Source organism: Priapulus caudatus, unplaced genomic scaffold (genome assembly GCF_000485595.1).
Source record: "Priapulus caudatus unplaced genomic scaffold, Priapulus_caudatus-5.0.1 Scaffold429, whole genome shotgun sequence".
Taxonomy (NCBI): domain Eukaryota; kingdom Metazoa; phylum Priapulida; class Priapulimorpha; order Priapulimorphida; family Priapulidae; genus Priapulus; species Priapulus caudatus.
Window position 1 is genome coordinate 65,056 of NW_014577490.1, and position 12,377 is coordinate 77,432.

Below are 12,377 nucleotides of genomic sequence, written 5' to 3' on the forward strand. Positions count from 1 at the left end.
ATGACCATAGCAGCATACAACAGTGCGCACGGGTAGCAGCGCACGACTTCGCGCGCTGCGCACACACGCACACACACACACGGACAAGGACACGATGCACACACACACACACACACACACACACGAACACACAAACGCCACGATGCTGCATGCACACGCGCGCCACACATACTCACATGCACACACACGCACATTCACACGCAACGCGTGTAAAAAACAGGACAAGAGAACAGCGATCTTTAGCCGCGACTGCGCGCCACACGAACTATAATTATGTTTTTCCAATATTAACAAAACTACACATTCTGCCTATATGATTCGATCGATGTGCTAAAGCAGAGACAATGCAGCCAAGAAGTATGCATCGCAGCCAGCAACAACCGAGCAACAAACAGGCAAAACAACGAGTTAATAAAATGAATACGAGGAGAAGAGTGGGCAGAGCAGAGTACGGTGTAAGGTATTTTAGCAGGCACTGGGGAGGCGCCGAAAGACGAAGGGCGGGCAGCAGTACGTGCGAAGGTATTTTAGCAGTACGTGGGGCGGGCAGGGCCAGAAAGGCACGAGTAGGCGGGCAGGGCGGCAGAGTACGTGGCAAGGTATGTTTTAGCAGTACATGCGTTAGCAGGGCCCAGAAAGACGAAGGGGCATGGCGGAGATGTACGTGGCAGCGTATTTTAGCCAGTTACGTGGCGGGAGGGCCAGAAAGACGAAGGGGCAGGGGGCAGAGTACGTGGCAAGGTATTTTAGCAGTGCGTGCGGGGAGGGCCAGAAAGACGTGAAGTTGTGTGAGTGGTTGGTCTGAGTCACTGTACGTGTCAGTTGTACTGTTTGTCTGTGAGCGCCGTGCCTAGTCCGTCCGTCCGTCCGTCCGTCCGTCCGTCCGTCCGTCCGTCCGTCCGTCCATCCATTCATCCATCCATCCATCCATCCATCCATCCATCAATCTATCCATCCATCCATCGGCTGTTCGATACAAACCCCACGAGAATCGGTGCAACACCAGAACCGCCTTCGTGCTTCGCACACAAACAGATTATCATCAATAACGTACTCATCACTGACAGAAATGGAGTTGCCGATGCGTATGTACTCATAGCGGTTTGATAACACATGGGAAGACATCGGCAGTGTCACAGCGCGCAACATTGCGTACGGTACGCCTCAACTGGGGGACTTCGCCGAGAGAAAAACAACGAATAGATAAGGTCATAAGCAAAACAATAATTAATGATTTCGTACGTTACCACAGTTTAAATGTGTGGGTGTGTGTGTGGTGTGTGTGGGGGGCATTAGTTTCACTGTTTTCAATATGAAAGTATTGGATACGTGCTCCTCTTTATATATCTATAACAGTCTCGATACGAGGCGGGAACGCAGAAACATGAAACAAACATCGAGTTGCTCATACGCTTCGCAATTATTCTATTAATTATTCGTCGTTCTTTTATTTGCGCAAATAATTCATTTTTGCTTGCGAACTATTCCGTCCGTGTATATCTTTTCGTGATCCTCATATTCTTTCATGTCTTCATCCAAACTTTCAATCAGCTCTGCGGTCAACGTCTCGAAAGCCTGCGATAAGGACGATAAGAACAGATGTGAAATGATGTACAGGTATAGTGTTGGCTGGCGCTAAAATTTCCCGCGTCTGGCACGAAATGTACAACGGTGTGTAAACGCAAAACTTCACGTTTCTGGAATTTATTAATTCAATTACAATGGGCCATATGACACAAGGACAACATCAGCCCGATGAAGTTGCTCTCTTGCAACTTTGAGCTAGGCTTTGTTTATTGTTAACAGAACGGAAATCATATGTAAAGAACCATTAATGTTGTCACATGACGTCACATAACAATTCCCCGCAGTGGAATATAAACACGGCTCGCGTAGCATGGTATGCGTTCTTCTTATGGCAAACTTCACCCCTCTACAATGCATCATGGGCATATCTAGCAGGGTGTATGGGCATAAAGCTTTGACCTTTATTGCCTATGCGCAATGTTGATAGGAAACGTTTGCTATAGGGGGAGGTATAACACGCAACACTCACAAAGCTAACCGCAATTGCTTCGGTCTCACCGATGTGTGTCGAACAGTCGACGATCACAAGAAAGGGTTATAGAACCAGTCTATGTATATCACAAAGAAAATGATAAATCTAGGGGTGAAGTTCTTGCACATTAAAATATGACGATTATTTACTGATTGCAGGAGAGCGCGACCAAATCCGCATAGCTGCATGAAGAAAACTAATTAATTGTAGAATAGGGGATAATAGAATGCGATAAATTTCTGTTCTGTTTCAGCGTAATAATAGCATTGTTTATGTATGATGTAGGATTATTGACCGCCCGTCGACTCGTTGATAATACGATAACATTGCCTAACAATGTTTAGCGTTTACACCCATGCATATAATGCTTATATATTAAACATAATACACATACACAGCACTGATCCAGTTTTAATAATAGAAGGCTACATCCGGGTACCTATATTAGCAACAATTAACCTATCTGAGCAGCGTGATTGACACGTAGATCTAGCCAATCATGGTCGCTATGAGATATTCTAAAGACAATGCCTGCCGACGAAGTATGAAACCCACACACAATCCTGCCTCGCATGGCGGACGCAGGGGGCAGTGTTACGGGAACAATATGCAAGGGTATTAAGTGATAAGTTAATTAAGTGGGTAAGTAGGCAGGTATAATTTAGGACGTGTACGTACCAACTCCGAGAACAGTAGTCTGTGCAGGCTGTTAAAAGGCCACGACGTCAATGTACCAGTTTCCTCGATGTCCTTTTCCACGATATCAGATAATAGGACGGCAAGAAACACGGCTACGAGAGAATAAACATGCATACACGTGTAAAAACAAATATTAGAAACCACATGATATCCTGCACGCGTATCTGGTGGCACCTGCACGCGTAAATTGACAACGTTTATTGAACGCTAAAGATTTATTTCGAGTTCCTGCGGTTCAAGAGATATCTGGAAACTACCTCTGTAATGAAAATAGCCTTTGTGATAACTTTTGCAATAAATTTAACCGATTTTATGATAGAATCGGCGCATCACCCTTGCAATACGACTCGCCCGTTTTCTAAACATAACAGAAACGATTTTATTATGAAAGCTGCTCACTTTTATTGCGAAGGTGGTGAGGTCCTAAAAAGCGGTTAATTTTCGTAATAAAACTGGTGCATTATTACAAAAAGGGGGGGGGGTTCTCTTAGTATTCATTTCGTATATGCGTCAAGCGTGACAGTACGCGTGTACCCATTGACGTTCAGGTGAGAGCTAGAGACTTGCGTGATTTCACACGAGTAGGCATAACATCTTACCGTCCAAGCAATAGCCTCTGTTGTGATCACCAAACGCCCCTGTGCCTACTAATAAACTGGGACACGCGCAAAAGCTACACGGTAACGCTCTTATACTCGTAATTAATTACTCTTAATTACTCGTGTATAATCGTATACATGCACTAAATCCAATTAAGCTCTATTACCATAAAACATGGCATAGCAAGAATTCGATGAAGGTGACCACTGTGTCATGACATTACAATTATAAGAACAAATTCGCATTTATTTAATAATCGACATTCATTTTAATTCACAAGCATTCGGTTTAATAAATTACCCCCCCCCTTTCCTCTTAACCGCCATCCCCTCCCCTCTTCTCCCCGCCCCCTCATCTCTATACGTACACTCCTTTAGCGGGGCGACGTCTTGTAGCTGCGACAGGTCGACGTTGTTAATGTTGAGTACGGTGAGCAGGTAGTCGGTGGAATACTGACCGTCGCTCAGCCGCTTCCTCGCCGACGCTGTACGCTGCTGCCGCGATGCGGCCGCCAGGATCGCGACGATCTACGCAATAATACGGTCGTAAATTACGAAGGAAAGACGAATGAAGGATATGCTAAGAAGTTATACGATGTCCACGCTGTTTTATAACCGGGTAATAGCATGATGCACTGTGTCATGACATGGTTACGCAGCGATACAGCCGTGATGTACACGCCGTTCTATTACTAGGTAACAGCATGATGCATTGTGGTGTAGCATGGCTGCGCAGCGATACAGCCGTAATGTACACGCCGTTCTATTACTATGTAATAGCGTGATGCACTGTGGGGTAGCATGGCTACGCAATGTATTTTAAAGGAAAGGTGTTCGCCGCAGATGACAATTGCAAAATCGCACGCTGCGCCACTTACTGGCTGAACCTGTTCGCGGTAATTTTTACGCGGGAAAAAAGAACACGTATAACAGCACTGCCGGCTATAGAATGACGAGCTCTGATTGGTGGAAATCTAAATCGAATCGAATCAAAGGCTAGCGGACCCAACCGCTACCAGGTCGGTGCGGTCAAGGGCACATATTCCTTACTGAGCCGAAAGCATTGCGATGTAGGACAAGAAGCAGATGATCGATCGATCATTAAGTATCGATGGCTCGCATGCGATCAGCATTCTGTTCATTTATCTGTCGACCTCAGGCGCGCTAAGATCCTTCTTGCGCGAGAGGATTAGTGAGTCGACCGAGATTTGCTGTCGGTGTTGTGGGTGGGCTATCGTACAAGCTCACACGCTAGGTTGCATGTGCGTTATAGTGCGTTATATGTGCGTGGTGGTATACTATGGTACATGGCCAAAATCTATCTTATTAAGAATGCATTTTGTGTGAACTACCTATGTGGTAAGACAGCATTGGTAATGACTCTCGTATAAAACTTTCGTGACACCTTTCGGGTGGTGCCGCTTTAGTAATAAAACTCGGCAGCATTTTGCAAAGAATTCAGCGCTTTGATATATAGAAACAGAATTCGCAATATTCTGCAATAAACCTAATCGGGCGCATTTTTCATACTCGCTCAAGTACTTTTAGAATTTTTTATATTGCAATTCGTCATGTCTGTTATAATATAAGCACTCTAACAACACCTTTTTTAATAAGGTCTGGCTCGTTAATGCATTGCGCATGGCACCCCCATCTCGCTGGCCCAGCAAGGTACCGACACAGTACCGGAGTTCTAAGGGAACACAATTAGAGGGAACAAGGCGCAAGGCACTAGTGGTAAGCAATGGAACCTAACACCACATACCACTAGAAGAACATATTCACACTACCCACTGCATATATATATATGCGTGCGTGTGTGCATGTGCGCGCGTGTGTGTATATAACCGCAAGAGTATTAGGAAGATTTGCTGAAAACCAAAGTTAAAATGCTCCACAAGAACTATGGTTGCCATGGCGACATCTGCATGAGACCGCTCAAACATTTTACACATACTGAACTATATACACGCACATTATATATATATATATATATATAATATATATATTGCGTGGGTAGGCAAGTAGCACGCTTTAATGGCAGCTAGACGTAGCTGGCTCACCGCCCTGATTTTCGCCCAACGGCGGCGCGCTCTCACGGACCCCGGTTCTCGTCGGCCCCCAGCGACGATCGACGGCGACAGTAACGTTGACGATGCTCCACCGGCGGCGCTCATTCCGTGCGAGCGTGTCGACGATTCTTAACGCGTCCTCGCCGCCGACGATACTGACGATGATGACGGCGACGATGACGATGCCGACGATGACGACGGCGACGATGACGATGGCGACGGCGCTCTCGGCGTCGCTCAGCGTGTCGACGTTGCGTCTGCTTGCTGTGTTTGCGATGAACGAGGGAGCGTCACCGCATCCACGCGTATACAGCGAATAAATCACCCACGATGATGCGACGCGTGGATATATCAGTATAGCGGCCCTCGCGCCGGACTGCGTGAATGAAAACCCGCCCAGCAAACATGCATCGCCGCGACCGTTGCTACCTCACACACACACACACACGCACACACGTACGCCTATAGCATGTATTAATGATAATTGCAGTGCCTGTGTGCATGCATGGCATCGCCGTGCCGTAGTTACAAGCGCTAATCATTAACGTGTCGCCTGGTAACACGCGAATTTAAAATCGTTGCGCGTCGTGCTTGCATCACGCTGTGTGTCCGAGAGGTAACCTTGCGTGCATGCAGGCGGTGACGCTGTTTGGAGGCGAAATAACCGCGCGAAAAAAAGTGGCAATTTACAATAAGGCGACACTTTGACATTTTATACATTACCGGGCTTTTTGTGCGGTGTCTTTCATAGGCTGTTAAATTTGACGCGGGAATTTTATATACGGTTTTCTTGGATGCGTATAAACTTACAGTAGCTAATTATATATACTACCAACGATCTACTAACTACTATCTTTACTACTAATGACATACGATAACTACTCTACTACATACGTTTACATACTCGACGAATGCTATCTATCTAACTATTAAGTAGGCCTACTAACGATTTTTACCACTAATGATATGCAACTACTTTACTATATACTTTCATATACTCTACGTATGCTGTATATCTAACGACTAACTACTAACGATTTTTACTACTAATGATCGGGCTCATGTCTATTGTTAGTAACTATCGATTACTGCTTTCATATTCTTCGTCGAAATTCACGGCGTGTGAGATTGACGCGAAAAAGCTTCGGAACACGAGCATAATGCATGTATGTATAGTCACAACAATCAATCGCTGCTTGAAAATATTCCCCAACGACATCCATCCATCCATCCATCCATCGCGTACATGCAGGCGCAACTTTCGGACGTAGAAAAGAAAACGCCGATTCATGAAAAAAGACGCGCTATTATTAGAATCCGTGTTAGTTTCACGCGTCGTGCATAGATGCCGCGTACGCGCGCGCCGCAATTAAAAATTAACGCCAGCAGACGAACCGACGCGGAAGAGCAAGTCAGCGTTAAACGCAGTTGACGCGTGCAGCGTATGACGTCATGACTGCATGTAGCGGATACGCGAGAAGCGGGTTTCTGCGGCGGGGCGTGGGGGTGTAGGAAATGCGCGAGAACAATTCTTCAGTCAAAGCGCGGGATATATTGTAATTTATCGGTCCTGAAGAATTGCAGTTTTGTTGGATAGTCGAAATTTCGCGAGCTCTGAGATTATTGGCACGTCGTAGCGACATTATTTACACGCAATGCATACGTACACGCATGCACGCACGCGTGCGCACACACACGCGCGCATGTACACACGCAACACACATGCTTACCAGTAACACAAGTCAAGAATAGGATTATGTTTACATACAAAGCAGATTTATTACAACACGATCAGTATAATATTTTCATAACATAATAATTCCGTTCAACTTTTTGGCGTGAAAGAAACAGCAAGCGAAGAGCGCGGGTTAAATTTTGCTTCGAGTACCTGACACTCAGTCCGGTAACTAAAATATTAACACTTCAACATGCATCTGCATGATTGTGTTGTACCACCGACAGCTGCAGATGGCTCCAGTAGTGCAGCAATATATTAATAACTATATTAATCAGGTCTACGCAAGCTTACAACTGTTCCGCTTTAGATGACAGTCAGCAACAACCGCATCAAATAATCCTTACCATCATCTCTCCGTCTGCAACACACTACCGCTTGTACAGCGCGACTCGCACGTAACCACGCGCAGATCTCTCACCAACGACGCAATCTTGCAATTAAATAAGGGTAACTAATGATAATCTAATTAACCTAGTACTTCAACTAGTTGCGCAATCACATAGTCTGGTATTTACAATCACTCATTCACTAAGCACAGAAAGCTTTCAAACGAGGACGGGATCTCCTCACTTGAAATCCCTCAATGACTTTGAAAAACCGCACTCTAAGCTATTATTATTATTATTATTATTTTACAAAAAATATAAACATATACACGATGGTGTATAATTTCACCTACAAGTTGCCACTCGATGAACTTACAGCCTGACATTGAAATACTTGCTAATACTGCTGCCTGTGCGTCTAGTTGATAGCAAGCATACGCAATCTTTATAGACAGATTGTCCTTTGAAAAGCGAAGGAAAATACTACTATAATATTTAACTGATCTTAACACCCAGACGATCGGGTAATGGGAGTACATTGTGTATGCCAATTGTTCACCAAACACGTTCTACAATATCCAAAACGCTAAAAACGCTCAAGACACGCCAAGACGCGTAATACACGTTTGCACGCTTAAACGCTTTAAAACGCACTACAATACAATTTCTCAACAATCGTAGGAAGGTAATTTTTCCTACACTTGCCAACATGAAAAGTTACTGTAGTAACAGGAACAGCTTAGAACCCCAATGTCCCCGGCGCCAAGACACAATCTCTATACGCTTGTCAAATAGTGCCATACGCCTGTTAATATACTCATACATTTTGATTTTGCTTACACACGCGAATAGAAGAACCAGCCGGCTCTCAAGCTCAGCTGTTGTGCTTCCCGTTGCTACATTGATTAAGTGATACGACACATCTACAAGACACGATATAACACGGTGAGGAATCTGTAGAAAATCTTTTCAATGGAAAACTAGAAAACAACAGCCGACTACACGTGCCTGGTTAGCACTTGTGCCTCCCCCTAGTGACGAAATGTTCTATTACAATCGTGAACTCACTAGCACGGGCATCACACGAGCTGAATGAATAACGACATCAAATCGGAGCTCTCTCTTCGTAAACTGCCAGGACAAAAAAACTAAAACACCTATAAGTGTACATAAGAGACACGTACAAGCAAGAGTACCATATTACTGTAATCGTGAACACCGACTTTTACTTTGGTATATTAATTACATGCATGCTGGTTTCCCGCATGACAACTTGACTACGTGAGCTTTTTTCCATCGACGCTTCCCCCGCAATTACACTGCTCACTGCTGACGACCTTAAAATCGCACGAATGGGTGGTTTGTGTATAAAACTCTACGTCACACACCTTCTTACGCACACTTCAGTGAAGAAATTTCAATGATAACAGTACAACAATAAGTGATGTGCAGAAAAATTACACGCCTACATTTTACAACACGTGTGCACTGGGGGGGGGGTAAATTTAGCCATGCCTCTCCTAATTCGCAGTCAACGTGGTACTGACGAGGGCACGAACCCGGGCCGAAGGTAATTACGTCACTCGATCGTGGCAACCGTGATGCAAACGTGCGCGGGAAACAAACAGGGGCGCTGCTCTGCCACGGGAGCGCCGAACGAATTCGGGGCCGAATTCACATCTGCTCGGCCGGCGGCGACCGTGGCTGCAAATATTAACGAAGGAAACAAATGTAGGGGGCGCTGCGCTGCAAGAACGCCGAACGCATTCGGCGAAAATTTCGCATCTCCTCGGTCCGCGGCGACTTCGGGCGCAAACGCGCAAGGATGGAAACGCAGAGGGTGCTCTCCGGCACGCTGCGCCCGGTGGTCGCGTTCGCGCTTAACTCGAGTAGCTCTCGAAGTACTTGTAGGTCGGGTTCTCGTAGCCGCTGTTCTGCATGCTGACGACGTGCCGCTCCTCTGGCACGTCGCGCGTCTCGACGGGCGCGAAGCGCTGCGGCTGCTGCTGCTGGTGCCGCCTGGCGACGAGCGCGCCGACGACGACGGCCGTGAGCACGGCGATGCCGCCAAGTGACGCGAGGAAGTAGAAGCTGTTGGTGTGCGGCTTCGTGTGGCTCGCTGCCTCCTCCTCCATGAACGACTGCAACGGGAGATGGGGAGACGCGATTCACGATACTGTCATGACAACGGCGGCAGTGCTCTAACGTGAAAGGGAAAAGCATGGGGCCGTAGCAGGGGTTATGGTGGAGAGACGCGATTCACGTACAATACTGTCATGACAACGGCGGTGCTCTAACGTGAGATGAGCAAGGGAATGAGAACATGGGGTAGTAGCAGGGGCGGTGGTGGAGAGACGCGATTCACGTACAATACTGTCATGACAACGGCGGTGCTCTAACGTGAGTGGGAAGGGAACAGGAGTCATGACAGTGGAAATCATAACAGACTACCACACTACCACAGATTAACATAGGGTGGTGGTAGGGGCAGGGAATAGAGTGATGGTGGGGGTGGGGTGGTTGTTGAGGTGGGGGTGGTGGATGTAGATAGTACCATTTCCAGGGGTCTTCGTATAAAAAATACACAATTTATTTGTGCCATTTCCCAGTTACGAGCAATTCCCTAGTTCATTTAAACATTAAACGTCTTAATTTAAAAAAAGTTCATCTGGTATTTCACAGTTCCTGGATAATCAAGACGGCCTGATCTCGTGTCCCTAACAATAACCATCCACTCGAAAGAGACGTGGGCGCTTAAAATGAATCACACGATTAGTAGAGTACCGGGTAAGTGTACCGTTTGCTAGGTAGTTCCTCTGGAAAGTATCACGATACACATCGCATTGTGAAAGGTGTATCGAAGCACGGATCGTATCCTAGGTTACTTGCAACATCCAACCCCCTAATATTCCGCACGTCGATTTACGCATGCTTTTCTCACCTGCTCCACATCAAACAGGTCGTTGCTGTGGTGGGCCATCTGCACCACCTCGTTCGCGTGCACTATGGCTTCCTTCACGGCTTCTTTCTCCTTCTTCGCAATCTCGACGATGGTCTCCTCCACGTGAAGCTCTATCTCCGGCTTCTCGCTGGCTTCGGTTGTCGTCACGGCATCCTCCTCATCCTCGTAATCATCATCATCTTCATCGTAGCGATTACCTGTAAAAGAGCATGAGGTGAGATCTTCTGGGAAAGTACTAAAGGGTGGATATATATATATATATATATATTTGTGCCCTGGTAATGGGAAGCGATAGTGTAGTTGTTCAATTTTCTTATTGGTTGAAGTGTGTGAGTAAGGAAACACGAGAATCGATGCAGACAAGTGGTCAGCATTGCAGATACGTTAAAATATAGAGAAGCAGGGAACATAACAGAACACACAGTGCAAAAATTGTGCTGGTAATAACATAATAAAATATACGTACCAGTAGTGATATCCTGATTTTCATCTTCATCTTCAGCTTCATCGTAGTAGACGTCATCATCATCATCATCATCGTCATCATCGACATCGTCATCATCATCATTATCATCATCATCATCATCTGCATCTGCATCTGCATCATCTGCATCTTTCTTTACGTGGTCTTCACTGTCTATAGCATCATTGCTGTCATCAGCTGTGGTTGTTTGAATCGTGGTATCATCATCATCGCTCTCACTGGAATCGTCACTAGCAATATCCTCCTCTACGACTTCCTTACCTACAGATAACAAAAATATGTTGCACTACCGACAAATATACCAAAATATACCAATATAATGTGAATACTAAGTGAATTAAGCCAGGCAGAAAGAACGAGAGAGTGTGGTAGAGGTAGAGGTAGAGAGAGAGAGAAAGAGAGAAAGAGAGAAAGAGAGAAAGAGATAAAGTGAGAGATAAAAAGGGAAATAGAGACAGATAGAAGGCGGGAGAGAAAGAGGGGAGAGAGACTGAGCAAAGGAAATACACGTATGATTACCATAAACTACAATAGTTTATGCCAAAGGTGAGTTAGGTACACGAGTCTCCAAACTTACGTTTTTCTGCTTCGATTCAGCCACCTCATTCTGTACTTTCGACAAGAGAGACGTCTGCCGGCACCCAGACGCTACCATCTGCAAACTTCACATCCACCTCTGTATACTTGAAGTCTTCAACGAGTGATTCTGCAGGAGAAAGAAATCAATCGAAATTACTTCTTAACGATACTCGGATTATAATATCACAAAATATTCTAAACTTGTTTCTAACCATCATGCACGTATATATCCGTAGCCAACCGTAGTTTCATGCATGCCCTTATCATAGACTTCTGGAGCCCGTTCTCAGAAAGATAATTATTCTTAACATTTGTTACGCACGCACACACGCACGCACGCACGCACGCACGCACGCACGCACGCACGCACGCACGCAAGCACACGTCCCCACGCTTGGATACACGCAGCGGGAACGCACGTGCACACAGTCATGCAGACAGGCACGCACGCGCAAGCACGCACATCAGATGCACTCACCAACTTGAGGTGCAATCTTTCGGGCAATCTCGGGTAGTTTCTGCAGCATGGCCACGCTCTGGTTGATCCTCTCTTCAATCTTCACCAGATGTGCCTGTAAGACACCAACAACAAACATGAGTAACACATCTAGTGACTCCAGACCACGTATCTGAAACTATCAACAAGATTCTATCACTGCAGGGAATATAAAGTTGATTCATTGTATCATTTTACAAGGAATATTGTATGATGACTATATCATTCTATAAGTGAAATTATTTTATATCTGTATAGGGATTATGAGCATGACTACACGAAAACGGAACAATAAATAAAGTATTTAAACTGTGAATGTCAGGAAATGAATGCACTTGGCAGAAGCAAGGGCTAGAGAGAATC

General features: G+C 45.6%; 2 protein-coding genes across 2 annotated transcripts in view; both read right to left on the reverse strand.

Annotated features, from left to right (window-relative positions):
* Nucleotides 1-1,464: 1,464 nt before the first annotated feature.
* LOC106810297 lies at nucleotides 1,465-4,160 on the reverse strand. Its single transcript, XM_014813605.1, has 4 exons — nucleotides 4,128-4,160; nucleotides 3,726-3,885; nucleotides 2,738-2,850; nucleotides 1,465-1,575 (listed from the first exon to the last, which is right to left on the reverse strand). The coding sequence occupies exons 1-4, from the start codon at nucleotides 4,158-4,160 to the stop codon at nucleotides 1,465-1,467; spliced, it is 417 nt and encodes a 138-aa protein (XP_014669091.1).
* Nucleotides 4,161-7,183: 3,023 nt separating this feature from the next.
* Nucleotides 7,184-12,377, reverse strand: part of LOC106810298 (amyloid beta A4 protein-like) — a 111,762-nt gene continuing 106,568 nt past the window's right edge. Inside the window, exons 10-14 of the mRNA XM_014813606.1 lie at nucleotides 11,997-12,090; nucleotides 11,544-11,645; nucleotides 10,922-11,200; nucleotides 10,435-10,652; nucleotides 7,184-9,634 (exon numbers count right to left, since the gene is read on the reverse strand). Of these exons, the coding sequence (XP_014669092.1) occupies nucleotides 9,374-9,634; nucleotides 10,435-10,652; nucleotides 10,922-11,200; nucleotides 11,544-11,645; nucleotides 11,997-12,090 (954 nt within the window). The 3' untranslated portion in view covers nucleotides 7,184-9,373. The remainder of the gene's footprint in view (nucleotides 9,635-10,434; nucleotides 10,653-10,921; nucleotides 11,201-11,543; nucleotides 11,646-11,996; nucleotides 12,091-12,377) is intronic.